General features: G+C 41.9%; 1 protein-coding gene across 3 annotated transcripts in view; it reads left to right on the top strand.

The window, feature by feature from the left end:
• The window catches only part of PTCH1 (patched 1), an 88,756-nt gene that overhangs the window by 35,242 nt on the left and 38,070 nt on the right, over positions 1 to 15,444 (top strand). For 2 of the 3 annotated variants that reach the window (XM_069961750.1, XM_069961748.1), the window contains exons 3-8: positions 8,249 to 8,438; positions 10,024 to 10,093; positions 11,189 to 11,280; positions 12,124 to 12,334; positions 12,596 to 12,717; positions 14,923 to 15,070. In XM_069961750.1, coding sequence (XP_069817851.1) covers positions 8,249 to 8,438; positions 10,024 to 10,093; positions 11,189 to 11,280; positions 12,124 to 12,334; positions 12,596 to 12,717; positions 14,923 to 15,070 — 833 coding nt within the window. The remainder of the gene's footprint in view (positions 1 to 8,248; positions 8,439 to 10,023; positions 10,094 to 11,188; positions 11,281 to 12,123; positions 12,335 to 12,595; positions 12,718 to 14,922; positions 15,071 to 15,444) is intronic. The other variant, XM_069961749.1, reaches the window with a different exon arrangement.

Raw genomic sequence — 15,444 nt, forward strand, 5'->3', positions numbered from 1 at the left:
ACCTTATGTGTACGACCAACGTTAGATTGCATGATCTACATTTTCCTGCCCTTTTATGTCCAAGTTCAGGTTTTTTTTTTACAGAGTTTGCGTCTACAGCGGGGGCATGTTGGTACTTCTGGAGGAGAGCCCTGGAGCCCCTCATGTGTCAACCATTTCTTAAATTTTATGAACCTACTATAAATACCTTCTTTTCACGTCTTGCTGACTCGTGACCGCGCCATCAAAACGCCAACCTCTAATGAACAAGTGAAACCATAGGCCCATCCTTACAGTCGGAATGGGAAGTGACTTCACCGAGTTACAAAGCAGTACATGTAAATATTTGAGTCCAAGGTGTGTAAATGTGGCACGTCCTGCGTGCATATGTAGCACACACTAACACGTAAAATATGTGAAACAGTTTCACAGGCCTTGTGAAGAAATGCCTCTCTTTGTTTCCCACCCCAATTGATTTATCATTTTGCTTGCAAGCAGACTTTGAGTGTTAGGGCACGAACACACTCACTTTTCTATCGTAACTTTTGTTGCGGACCGAAACCAGTTGACTTGAATACATTTTTCTGTGGCCTGAATGAAGCCAGCAACGTGGAAAAATCTTGCCATTCAAGGCCGTCTGAATGTACATTTCAGCCACACAGTAAGCTGCATTGGTAGGCAGTGGACTGCTAAATACAACCATTTTTCGCAGCAGAGAGTTAGACAGGTGATTAGCATAATTAGCACAGAGTAGGCTATACATATGGTAATGTTAAATGTGTAAATGCCAGCTGCGGTGTAAAATTTATGTCAGGGGTCGACAGGGTTGTGCGAAAGTATTGTGTTACCGCTGCAGGTCAAAGCCTCCTTTGCCTACACCCTTTTCTCTTGTTGGTGAATGCAACTGCAGAATAGAAAAGCAGAAACATAGCACAGATAAGGCAGCGATTGAGGAGCCGTAAGCAACAGGGGAAGTTTCTCTTCTCCCCCCGGCCGTAAAATGCCCAGTTAAACTGCACACCAGATTTCAGACGTTAGCCGAATGACTGTGGTTTCTAATGATACATGTATGGCTTACGCCTTGTATGAGGCCTTTCTTGTTGCAGTTGTTTGTGGAGCAAGATGTAGCCAGTCAGATGTGACAGAGTAAATGTAATAGTAACTTGTCAGTGCCACAGTTTTGTAGCCGTCTGGCTGAATTTGGAACCGGAGCCAAGAAACGTCCCTATGTGGTTTTTGTGTGCAGCTTAGTATACCGATCCCCTCGGCCCCTCCAGACTTCTTATAACCGCAGCATTCTTTGGAAATTAAAATGTACCTGTGTGGCTATTTTCACATAAGCGTAACTTTATTTTTCTAAACAGAAGCCGCATTGTAAGGCCGAGACGTGACATTTCCTTTTGTTATACTCATGTCAGGGTCTTCTCTCTCTTTTTTTTTTTTTTTGCCAGTAGTGGTGGTGTTGACAGAATATACTTCACACCACACTGACCTTGTGATGAAACTTCCTCACGGCCGCAGGGGGTCCTTATGAATCAAACCCTAATCCAGCTAATCCTGATCGCAACAGAAATCATGAAAGTGGCCCCCAGTGCTGTGTGTTTCTCTGCACAGATGCAGCGGAGGGACAGGATTGGGTATAAATCAGTGCAGTATGATGCTGGGGAGCCTGTGTGAAGCTGGGGGATTCCTTTGTGTTTTGCCCCATGCGGCCTCAAGTGGAAAGCCAATGAAAGGAGACTTGGAAGCATAATGAGAAGCGTTCCGAGCCATGAAGTGATGTCAGCCTCACACAAGTCAAGACAAGAGAAGTGGGGTTAACATTATGCAATAGTTTAGGGAAAAGAGGACGCAGAGATTTTACTTTATCGCTGTCCCTTTTTTAACAGGCCCCTTTAAGAGTTTATGTCATTGGCATCCGCCATCCTGTATAAATAAACTGCTGCCTTGGTATCCTGATATGTTTGTTTGTATGTGGTCGATCAATGGTAGCGATACATGAGGGAAAAGAGCATGCTCTAAAGGTGGTATAATTATTCTGCATGTGTTAGGTTGCTAAGCGGAGTTGACAGTGAGCTCCTTGTTTGCAGTGCTGTCTGTTGAGATTTCTGAATGAACCATTTAAGTATCCAGTGAAAAATAGGCCGCATGACAGGTCCAATGTTGTGTTTGGAACTGGTGGGCATGTAAGAAATATGGAGACAGGGAGGGCCATGACAGGCAGCAGTTTCATGCTGGGGGAGCGCTGACCTGACCTGATTGTCTCTGACAGTGAGAGCAGTTCTGCTTCGCTGCGAGGATTTTCAATAGTAAACCTTTTAGGTAACAACAGATGGCATAACAAGCAGCTGGTTAGAAATCTTAAAAAAAAAAAGAATGGAGAGGTCTGTTTTTTGCTTTAACTGTATTTTTGTTTCGCTCATTTATTATTTTCCTATAGGTTTTCATCGGCGCTTGCTTGGCGTGTCTTTATTACAGTCTGACTGCTCTTTTTGACCTTTTTATATTTTTATAAGTATTGCGCTTGAAGCCGGGAAGCTGGCCCCATATAGCTATGTTTTGTGTGCTTAACATTTTGGCTTGTTCTGGCTTCTAGATTTGGCTTATATACATAGAGCTCATATACATAAATAAAATAATGTTGACATTAAGCTACCATGGCTCTTGTATTTTATGGAATTTTATATTGGCGCTATGTGGCACTGTTTTGATTGTATCTGTGAAAAAAAACTAGTGTGTGTTTTTTTTTTTTTTTATGTGTGTCTACATGTTTGCCACTGATTCCTGCCTTATTGGGTTATTTTATTGTGTATTAAAAGTTGGGATCACTGGTCCCAAAGAGGAATGTGCAACTTGTACTATACTGCCTCTGTGCAATGTTTTTAATATATTGTATAATACCTGTTTTATTAAAATGCTTGTAAGGCCATTCAGTGCACTGGGGGGGCTGTACTTTACCCCTTTGAAACAGCTGTTTGCCCGCTCCACTAGAGATGCCGTCCAATGAATATTGAGCCTTCCCTCTGCAATGACGGGTGCTGAAATCCAACATGATACGCTACGTGTGAAGACATTCTAATAGTATATTACTACTTATTTCATATTTTCATTTACTTAAAGTGTGCTTAAACGAAACGTGTAATCAGAAAATTATCTTTTGTTTATATCATATTTTTATGTTAAACAAACATTTTTAGGCATACTGTACCATCTCTGCGCTCTGGCTTGCTTCGCGGGTTCCCAGTGTCTGGGCGTCCCACTCAGCCAATCAGCTGAGCACGCTGATTGGCTGAACGGGACGTCCAGTCGGGAGCCCCTGAAGCAAGCCGGATCGTGGAGCAGGTACAGTGTGCTCCAGCTGGCGGGGGGGGGGGGGGATAGGGGGGGTTGGGGGGGCCTTTTAACGGGGCTGTCGCTTACATTGACATCCCGCTGTGAGTATGTATTCTCATAGAAAATAACAGGCAATGCATCCACATTACATTTCTCTGCAAATTTGCAGCGCGAAATCCGCTGCGAATCCATTACATGTGATTCTGGCCTTATTACAAAAAAATAAAATTAATTCTTGTAGTTTTCAATTTGGCCACTAGGCTTAAAGCTAAGGACCCTATTACACCAACAGATTATCTGACAGATTTTTTTGAGCCAAAGCCAGGATTGGACTATAAATAGAGAACGGGTAATAAAGGAAAGACTGAGATTTCTTCTATCTTCAAATCCATTCCTGGCTTTGGCTTAAAAAAATCTGTCAAATAATCTATTGGTGTAATAGGGCCCTAAACTGAGACTTCCCAGCAGTGCCTTTCTTATCAACACAGACAGGAGTACAGTGACAGGTGACACCAGTATATAGATAACAGATGTACACACAATAGCTGTTACTCACAACTCTGCCCCCCCCCCCCCCCTTTTCTGCGTAATGAGCCCATGGAGCATGCTCATAAATAAGGTATGGAGTAGAGATGAGTGAACCTCGAGCATGCTCGAGTCCATCCGAACCCGAGTGTTCGGCATTTGATTAGCGGTGGCTGCTGAAGTTGGATAAAGCCCTAAGGCTATGTAGAAAACATGAATATAGTCATTGGCAGTATCCATGTTTTCCAGACAACCGTAAAGCTTTATCCAACTTCAGCAGCCCCCGCTAATCAAATGCCGATCGGTTGGGTTCGGATGGACTCGAACCGGAACCCGGTTCGCTCATCTCTAGTATGGAGATGTCGATGAGGCTTGCCGTAAAGCATGTCACTAAATGCTTAGGCAGGATGGCAACTCCCATAACATACTAAAAATAAAATAAAAATACGCTCCAGTATCTGGATCTAATCAGTACAAACAAATCTAAGCAATACGTTCCCTTTAAGCTGTGATCTGTGGGGTCCTGTGATGAGAACCAGCTATAGATGAGTGTTCCTAGCATAAGCAACATAAGGTGAAGGGGAGCGGGGCAGATTGCCTCTGCCCAGTTCATTGGCTATTGGAATGAGCAGTATGACCGCACATGGGGTGCCCTGGCATCATACTGCATGTGCCATCACAAATTAGCCATGTAGCCTAATTTACATGAATGGAAGTAAGAAAATCACCTTCATTCTCAGCATCCCCAGCTCTGTGAAAGTGTCACAACAGGTTAAAGTCTCCTGGATTCTCTGTTCCTGCCTTATAGTTTTTTGCATGTACTACAGTTGATAGGTTGTTGCTGTTTTGACAGGTTGTCTTGTTGATGGGCTTTTTACATGCTGAATTAGTAGCATAATGAGTAAATGGAATAGTTTACTGTAACAGGTGTGCCATGGAGACTTTATTTTGACATCAGATCATGTCTTTCATAGTTCTGAATGGGGCAGTGTGGTTTTAACCCCTACAGCAACTGCAGTGAAAAGGACAGCAGGGATTGCTAGTTCCTCTATGGATATTGCAAAAAGTTATAAATTGGTGGTTTGTTTTTTACTATAATCCTTGATTGTAATTGTGTTAATCTGTCCATACACGTCGCATGATTGTCAGTGCGGTAGAAACATGTTTATGGGGACCCCAGATGTCAGACAAACTGGCAGGGGACATGTTTGATTTCAGTGTGGCCAGTCATTGGTTTTTGATGGGAGGTGAGCTAGGTTTATGTTTATAGGGAGGTTGGGGAGATGGTTGTCAGCTAAAAGAAGTGATTAGCAAGATTCTGAATTGATGACAGTGTTCTGTATCACTTTAAGGAGGCCTTACAATTGAAATAACTGTTCGCTTATCAGCTTTGTTGCCAAGTTCACCTTAAAGGGGTTATCCAATGCTCTAAATTTTTTAACATGCTGCTGCCATATTAGTAAACCTGACCAACACGTTATGCTTACCTCTCCACGCTCCCTTTGTGCCCTGCTGTCTGTTGCCTCCCTTACTACTGAGACAAGCCCGTCTTGGGAGTGACTGCCTACTCAGCCAATCGCTGGCTGTGGTGCTGTCCTATCTCTGTTAGTGTTTGGTCAAGCAGACTGTCTCTCCCGAGATGGTCTAGTCTCGGAAGTGACTGTGGCTACAGACAGCACGTGACACCGGCGGAGTGTCAGGATAGCGTGTTTGTTATGTTTACTAATATAACAGCAACTTGTTGCAAATTTAAGAGCACTGGATAAACCCTTTAAGGCTTCACAACATCTTAATCTGGCCGCTTGAGGCCAAATAACATCCATTATTTCAAAATAACGGCCTTAATTGTTTATTAGAAAATAACTGACATTATTTGGCCTCAAATAAATGACATTTTTGGGACATAGCCTAAATATGCATTCTTGGTTTATATGAAAGCAAATATCAATGGGGTTAGTAGAATAAACCACCTGATCCCACTGGACGCAGTCTTGTCTTCCATTGGATGAAATGATTTGGCATGTTGTTCCCTCTTTGCTCTGACATCTTTAGTTGGAGAGAGTAAGAAAGACCCCCATACTAGAGATGAGCGAACCTCCAGCATGCTCGAGTCGATCCGACCCTGAACTTTCGGCATTTCATTAGCGTTGGCTACTGAACTTGAATAAAGCCATAAGGCTATGTGGAAATCATGGATATAGTCATTGGCTGTATCCATGTTTTCCAGACAACCTTAGAGCTTTATCCAAGTTCAGCAGCCACCGCTAATCAAATACCGAACGTTCGGGTTCGGATCTACTCGAACCCGAACCCGGTTCGCTCATCTCTACCCCATACACATTAAAACCTTGGACAGTCCCATTGAAATCGGTAAGTAAGGTAAAATTGTGTCTGTAGTTTATCAGCAAGTTATGTTTTGTCCGCAAACATTTCATTGCTTGGGTGGTTTCTCCTTCTTGCTTGATCCCAAGCTGCACCAAAAATTGCAGCAACTTTTCCCCCAAAAATACTGTGTGTGTGTGTTAAACCAGACTGTGTTAGGTTATCTATTATCTGCCGAATAAAATCTGCTGGATTTCTCTGTTTGTAATCGGCCATACTAAAACTTCTATATTGACAAGTAAAACTGTGTACTATTTAGAAATGCTTTAACTGAGATATATTTCACCATGTGTGGCCACTGCCCAAGCTGTGTGTGTGGTATTGAGTTCAGGGAGATCAGTAAAAAAAAAAACAATGGAGTACTCATTCAAGAGTCTCCATTGATACGTTGCCCTCTACAAAATGTGAATATGCAAAAAAAGAGCTCTGGTTGCCCCTTTTGCGTCAGTCTAACTCAGTTGCGAGTATTGCGACATGACAAGGGAAAACCAAAGTCAGGCATCCAGCCAGAGACAGCTGTTTTGGGGTATTGCCCCTCATCAGTTTGGAGCAGGATCTGGGGGCAATAAAAATAGACCAACAAAACACAACAATCACTGAGCTCAGAGATTTGTGAAAAAAAATCCAATGGAGTACTCATCTGAAGATGGATGCCTGGCTTTGGTAATCCCTTGTCATGTTGCAATACTCTCAACTGAGTTAGACTTTGAAACAAAAGGGGCCACCCTGGTATTTCCCTATTTGTGTCCCAATACTGACAACCGAGTGGGACTTCGTGGGCTACGTACCTGGGTGGTTTGGTGATCTCTGCACTGGGAGACACCCCGCTTCAACATGTTTCCTTCCCTGGAGGGATATCTGGCTATTCCCGTGTTTTTTGTGTGGTATTGCAGTTTAGTTCCATTCACTTCACTTTAAGGCAGCATTCACACATTTTACTGCCATTTTACAATTTGCTGCAAAATAGCTCTGATGAAACGCTAAGCCGGGATAACCCCTTTAATATCATTTAATATCCTAGCAAGATGGCATAACGCGCAAGACACCTCTTTACGCATCCCCACAGATGGTGCACAATCATTGTGGTAATACACATTAGATAAACGTCAGCCGAATCCAAAAATTGTCAGGATCTATATAAAATGTAAGGGTATGTCCTGCCTCCACTGTAGTCCAGCGGAAATAAGGATCAGACATGTTGTATTTCAACATGTCCGATCCTGCGTGTTGGTTGGAAAGTTTTGGTTTGGCCTACAGGTATCTTCAGTGTATGTCCACCTTATGGTTCACATTGTAGAAGCAGACTATTCTATTCTATTCTAATCTTACCCCCCAAAAACAACACTACCCAAAGCATCAAAAACAACAACTGAAATAAACAGATTTGAGGGTAAAAAAAAAAGAAGCAACTAAAAAAAACGAGAAAGTTAGCAGACATTACTTTTTAATGTTTTTCTGTACATTTAATGATACATAGCGAAAAACGTCTGGGTGTATATAGCCCATCGACTTGTAGAGGTATCTCGGTTACTTTTTACTGTCTTTTTACCAAGCTTAGCTTTTGTAACATTGTTGCAAAGGAAAATTGTTTTAACAGTGCCAACTTTTTTTTTTCTTTTTTCTATGCATGGATATATATACATAAAAGCCATTGATCGTGAATGTGCTATAGAACCAGACTGTTTATACAAGTGCAAGAAATTGTACAAAAAAATGTTCAGTCTGCTCTTTATAGAAAGCCTTCTTAAAGTGATTTAGTTTCTCCATATGGAAGTCTTATATTCAGGAGGGGGGTAAAAGACTGGAAGAAAAATTAAGGCTATTTGTAATGCAATTATTACTCTTTTATGGTTTATTGTAGTCGTCAACAAATATCATGTGTACATCAGAGAGTACCCTGCAGATGGTTAAGTACTTCTTCCCTGGCAAAGGTTTCTGAGAATAGTAGTTCAGTAGCTGTATGACGCCTTCATGTTCCTTGGCATTGTGTTAGTTCTATGAATGACCATTAAATGTGTTTTTCTTGCAGTTGGTGGACGAGTAAGCCGTGAATTAAATTATACTCGCCAAAAGATCGGAGAGGAATCCATGTTTAATCCACAGCTGATGATCCAGACTCCAATAGAGGATGGTGCTAATGTCCTAACAACAGAAGCTCTGAGACAACATCTTCAGTCCTCACTGGAAGCCACCAAGGTGCAGGTCTACATGTACGACAGGTAAATGGCAGATATTTCACATGTTTATGTACAAGTTGATTTTGAGTAGGTAGACTTCTTTTTAATTTTTTTAATAGGGTAACATTAAGTAGGAGAAGACACCCTGATTTTAGCACTGTGACTTAACATTATGGTATATTTTTCATATAGTCATAGCACTGTGTGAGTCCTTCTATTCATGATCACAAGGCTCCAGTTGATTGAAAAGGTGAAAGCTGTCAAGAAACCGCTTAGAGTCTATTTACATAGAAAGCTTATCTGACAGATTATCTGCCAAAGATTTGAAGCCAAAGCCAGAAACAGACTATAAACAGAGATCAGGTGATAAAGGAAAGCCTGCGATTTCTCCTCTTTTCAAATCCATTCCTGGCTTTGGCTTCAAATCTTTGGCAGATAATCTGTCAGATAATCTTTCTGTGTAAATTGACCCTTAGGCTGCAGCTCATCAACCTCAGAGTGTTTGCATATCATTGAGAAATCCTGGCTCATTGTACTGTTCGCTGCACCTTAGGGTGCCTTCACACGTAGCGGATTTGACTAAATGAATGAACACAGCATTAAATCCGCACTGTCAAATCTGCTGCGGATCCGCAGCGGATTTAATGATGCGGATTTGATGCTGTGTTCATTCATCTAGTCAAATCCGCTGCGGATCCGCAGCGGAAAATTAAGGGTCTTTTACATAGATTGATTATGTATCTATCTATTGGCAAAAACGCTCCTTCAGCCAATAATCGGCCTGTGTAAAAGTGACGGCGATCAGCTGAGGAGTGGGGAAACGTTCTGATCCTTGGCTGATCTCATCTTTAGAGCTGGCTTTTAGTATGTACGGTTATCGGCCGCACATCTCCCTGTGTAAACAGTGCTCTGCTGTGTGATCTGGCATCCTGATCTTTTGCTCTGTGCCACTGTACCTTCAGGCCGCCTCCTTTCGGAATGGCGGTATCGTGAAGATACAGCAGGACGGGAGAGTCGGAGAGTAGGATGCTGGTTCACACAGCAGCGCAGAAGGTAAGTATACACGGCTTGTGTGATCTAGAATCTGACGGGTACATGCATATTTGTGCTGTCATATTTGGCCGCACAAACAATACAAGCATCATTCTTGCAACCCGGCCACTCCATTAATTATGTTGTGTAAAGGCACTGCAAGCAAGCGCTGATCTTGCTTATTGACATTCACTTGCGTTGCATGGCCCCATACCATGTAAAAGGACCCTTAGATAATGTCATCCCATGAAAAGCCGTATTGACAAGTAAGCGATAGACTACAGAAATCAGGGTGTCTCTCTCTACCCAGGGCAGAGTGAATCTGGCTACAGAAGTATGTTTGTTTTCCTCTAGATCCAAAATACGCACAACATATTGATGTGTCTTTATTTGAGCGTCCTCTATAAATTCTATTGGTTCTTTTATAATGAGATATATTCATATATAGGACAGAGATAACTCAATTCATATAAATATGAATATAATAAAAAATAAAAGCTCTTCCGATATTGTCCTAACTTGTAGATTATAAAGAGATTATAAAGTGTTTTCGTTACCTCAAAAAATGTATTGTCTTCTTGTTCTTATCCAATAGGCAGTGGAAACTAGAAGATCTATGTTTTAAATCAGGAGAACTTATAACTGAAGCCGGGTATATGAGCCAGGTAATTGTCTAAAATGCGAAAACTATATTGCTGCTTATGACTGTTACAGAACCATTAAATAAAATACAGTGAGATGAGAGAAATCTACTACGTGTGTATATTATATATATTATCATGAGATGAGAGAAATCTCTACTACATGTATGTATATGATATATATTTTCATTGAAAGTTACATCCTGGAAGACCAGAATAAAATCGTACTGCACAATGTTAATAATAGGGTAATGAGTTAAAGGAGACCCGTCAGCTGGGTCAGCCCCCCCCCCCCGAACCCACACCCCACCCCCAGACAGGGCCCGGTATACATACTGGCTCCTGTGCTTCCCGCTCCCGGTCTCGGTCCTGCTGCGGAGATATGGCCTTCGGCTCATCAGCGCACTCAATATGCAGATTAGTGGGGATGAGTCTGATGGCCATAGGAAATCACTTTAAATGACATCCTGAGTGGTTGCCACAACCCTGCCCTCACTTGCCCTCCTCCATCCACACTTGAAGATGTTTAAAGGGGTTGTCCATTGTGGACCATCATGATGGGATTCCCAGTGGTGGAATCCAATAACAAGTACTCGGTATAGCACCACGTCATGGAAAATTAAAGGACAACTCCCACGAAAAAATTTTTTGGCTTATTTAACACACATTACAAAGTTATATAACTTTGTAATGTTTTTAAACAACTGGTCTGGCCCCCTTCCCCCACTTTGCTGCAAGCGCACTGGCAGCCTTTTCTCTCTCATGGACCTGAAAGTGAGAGACATCGCAGGGCGGCGGAAAGAGGTGACGGAGACGCGGACGGCGGGCGAATCGAGTGGCAATCGTCACCGGAAGGATGGTGAGTATGGTGTCTGTTTGTGTCTGTGTCGTTTTTTTTTTCGGGTCACGTAGGAGTTGTCCTTTAACTATTATATAATTAGCAGTGAATTTTCTGTTGATGTATAATACACATGCTGGATCTAGATGGGGATACTGAAGGCGGACATCACCATATTACCTAAAAATATAAGTGTATATCTATACCAGACACCCTCTATTTAGCATGGTTAGAGAATGAGGTGTTGGGTTAGTAACTTGAACCCTCTTGTCTTACTCTAGATCATAGAATCACTATACCCCTGTTTAATTATTACACCATTGGACTGCTTTTGGGAAGGAGCCAAACTTCATTCTGGACATGCATATCTACCGTAAGTACTTCATTTCATATTAAGCAGAATGCTAAAATTTACTTGCATGAGTCTAAAAAAAGTAGATGTTCCTAAGACCTGAGCTGACGTGCATGCACTTTTTTTCTTTTTCTTGCTCCCTCCTTTTTGTAGCATCTGCTTGCGAATGTACCCGTAAAGATTAAAGTATTCAGAGGAATAAGCAACTGGGTTTCTTTTTATTTCATTTGTTTAATGGAACAAAAAAAGCTGCATTTTAATTCCCATCTTAGATTTTTTTTTACAGTCAAGCGGCCTTTCTATTTTATAGTCTACATGCAACAAAGAGTTAATTGTTTTGTGCATTTGGCATATGTTGGCATTTTTGAGTAATTATGCAAGAGTTCGTGTCTGAGTAATTGTTCATGTCCTGGTTTGCTTGTCTCTGAAAATAAGCAATTTGCAATGGCCATCCCCTAACCTACAATGTGCAGCTCGGGATGTAGGACGTGAAGCATTTTCACTTTTCTAGTTGGGAGACTTGAAATAATGACTTAAGCCTGGATGGGCAAATACAGTTTGGCATAGACAACAAAATGAGGCAGCCAGAAAGCCTTTGTAATCTGCCCGACTGAAGCTAGAAAAGTGCCAGTTCTGGTGAAGCAGCGGTAGCCACTGTAGTGGCAGACATTGCCAAGTCATCAGGCTTGCTTAAAAGATATTTTCTGCTCCCGCCTGCATTGTGCTTACACTACTTTCTTGCTGTTATAAATTTGTCATCATTAGTTATATGCTTTGCCTCCCACTCTGCCTTCTCATTTTCATTCTTTCCGAGCGGCTACACGACCGCGCAGATTGTATGTTGTCATTTTTTGGCTCACATAGGTTTCTCTCCAGAGGTAAACACACTTTACAATGGACAAACTTTGACCCCATGGGCTTGCTGGAGGAGATGAAGAGAGAAAACTTTCCAGTAGACATCTGGGAGGAAATGGTAAAAAAGGCTGAAGTTGGTCACGCGTATGTGGACCGCCCCTGCCTCAACCCATTCGATTCGGATTGTCCGCCTACAGCACCCAATAAAAATTCAACCAAAGTGAGTTCAAGCATCGGCTAATATTCTTCACGCTGTGTATTACTTGTTGGTAATAGTGTACAAATCAGTGTTTCACATTGTAATTAATTTTTTATTTAATGCCTGAGGACATCTGTTATAGCTGGTGTGAAGCAGTATGGCAGAGAGTACAGAAGATAGATATATCATTTTACAAAAACTTTGTTTGTTTGTTTGGAAAACCAACAGTTTTGGGCAACTTTTAGGTTTTATTCACCTGACGTTATCCTCTTTTATGTTTAGCCTCTGGATATTGCCCTTCTCATGAGTGGAGGATGCTATGGCCTTTCAAGAAAGTATATGCACTGGCAAGAGGAACTGATCATTGGTGGCACAGTGAAAAACGCTAGTGGAAAGCTTACCAGGTAAGTGTTCATGTGTAAAACAAGACCATACTATTATGTAACTAGGGACTCTGTCTATATATTATTGGAACTTTTTTAAGGCCATTTTTACATGTAACGGATCCGCAGCGGATTTCATGCTGCAAATTCGCAGCAAAATCTGCTACAGATCCCTTGCCGGTCATTTGATTTGATTTTGATTGACATCCCGCTGCAAATATGTAAGTGGCAGCCCCGCTAACCCCCCACCGGCCGGTACATACATTACTGGCCTCACACCCTGGCTTGCTTCGGGGGTTTCCGGCTGGACGTCTCGCTCAGCCAATCAGTGCGCTTCCCCGCCTCAGCCACTGATTGGGTGAGCGAGACATGCAAACGCAGGGAGCCCCAGAAGCAAGGCAGAGCATGGAGCAGGTAATGTATGTACCGGCAGGCGGGGGTTTAACTTACATAATTGCAGCGGGATGTAAATCCCACTGCGAGTGTGTATTCTTATAGAAAATACAAGGCAATGGATCTGCAGCGGATTTCACTGTGAATTCGCAGAGTGAAATCTGCTGTAGATCCGTTATGTGTAAATCTAGCCTAAGGGTACATTCACACTCACCGCATCCGCAGCTGATTTTCTGCTGCGGATCCGCAGCAGATCCACAGCAGATTTCATTTAATTAACTGAACACAGCATCAAATCTGCACCATCAACTCTGCTGCGGATCTGCTGCGGATCCTGTAGGTGTGAACGCACCATAAAAGAGTTTATTTATTTTATTTTTTAGTAAAGAATCGGGCTTAGGGTATGTTCACACTTAGTAAATTAGGCAGAATTCCGTTGCGGAATCCCGCCTGCCTGAGTGTGCCATAGCTCGTCTATGGGAGAGCACACTCTCCTCCGCTGGCGCTGCTCTCCGCTGATAGAAGTGACATGTCGCTGTCGTCTCCACTCAAAGAAGTAGCGAAGGAGCGCGCGCTCTCCCATAGAGATGCTATGGCACACTGAGGCATAATTTACTCAGTGTGAACATACCCTTTGGCTCCTATAAAATAGGAAAAACAAACAAAAATCTTACTGGCTCCCCCACTGCAGCTCTTTTGTGGGTTCAGGTCAATAATCGTTTTGTGTAATAGGATATGTTAAAAGGCCACGATCTGCCGACATGCACTATGACGGCATATCGTGGTCTTTCAACATGTTGGAAAATCCTGATCATGTCAGTGACAGTCTTCTCTGCATCGCTTTGTGTAATAGGAGTGGCGGCAGCAAACCACCACTGCTTTCAGAGGATCGTTTTTCCATTGACTTCCATTGTAAAGAAAACAGATCAAAAGGGATCCGGTTTTTAACGGACACAAAAGTAGCGTAAAAAAAACTGTGCCCGTCCAAAAAAAACGGATCCGTTTTGATCCGTTTTTTTTTTTTTACAATGGAAGTCAATGGAAAAACGGATCAAAACGGATGCACAAAAATGCATCCATTTTTTTTCATCCTTTTTTTTTGCAAAAAAACGGATGGAAAAAACGAATTGCAAAAACGCAATGTGAACCTAGCCTTAACCACTTGGACTCACTCCCCGCTTATGAGAACAGGTTCCCATCACAATAACCCTGTAATTGTTCTGTTGCCTAGAACACAGTAATCCACAGTAAAACACAGTTATCTATAAGCGTACAGCATTGCGCTATGCTTTTCCCTGATGGCATTCTAAGAGTGACACTTTCCTAGTAATGACCTGCTGCTATGTATGCAGCCATTGATCTTTTGTGGCAATTTTTTTTTTTTTTTTACCATTTGTTCCTGTAGCCGTTTGCAGCTAATGCATGTGTAGACTAGCCCTCATGTAAATGCAGTTATCTGAGTGCAGGGTATTGCATAGTAAAGAGGGGAAAACTTATTCCTGTTTAAACAGTAATCACCATTTGTGTACTTCCTAGATTCCTGCAGAGTGTCAAGAGTTTAGTCTGTTAGAGCTCTCAAGTCAAGCCAGATTTGTAGTGATTGCAGACAGGGTTTCTACACATGGCAACGCTACAAAAAAGTTGTTTTCTAATATGCGATATTGACCTTTTGACTTTTGCTTAACAAAGGGAAAACTTAATGACTCAAGGCTCCATAGTGTATAATTTAATATTTCTGTAAAATGCACGCACTTTCCTAAAAGGAATGCAACAGTGTCTACAAAACTTACTGGATTTGCTAATAAAATATTTCTATGCTTTTCTGTGTTACAGTGCCCAAGCGTTACAGACTATGTTTCAGTTAATGACTCCTAAGCAGATGTATGAGCACTTCAAGGTATATGATCATGTTTCTAAGATCAATTGGAATGAGGAGAAAGCAGCAGCTATTCTGGAGGCCTGGCAGCGGGTTTATGTTCAGGTACGTCCAAGTAGCTTGTGGATGTATTGTGTAAGGGATCACCACCTATACGTTTACATTTTACTTTAAGAAGAAACCTTATTGGAGTGCTAGTATACGGGAAACTGTTCACCTTATGTGCAAGTGTGGCATTCAATGATGGTCTCCATAGCTTTTTATGATTCAGCACCACCTGTTGTCTGTGATTACAAAGGAAAGACATGCCACGTATTATGCAAAGGTCGCCCATTGCAATATGTTTGCTCCGTGACATGTACAATTGGGCAGATTTGTGTTGTTTATAATTAAAAATGGCTGACGTTACGATACAGATTTATTAAAGCTAATTTTTAGTGAAAAAAATAAAAATCTTTTAACATGTCATAGATATAAAT

This window comes from Dendropsophus ebraccatus, chromosome 3, assembly GCF_027789765.1.
Source record: "Dendropsophus ebraccatus isolate aDenEbr1 chromosome 3, aDenEbr1.pat, whole genome shotgun sequence".
Classification (NCBI taxonomy): domain Eukaryota; kingdom Metazoa; phylum Chordata; class Amphibia; order Anura; family Hylidae; genus Dendropsophus; species Dendropsophus ebraccatus.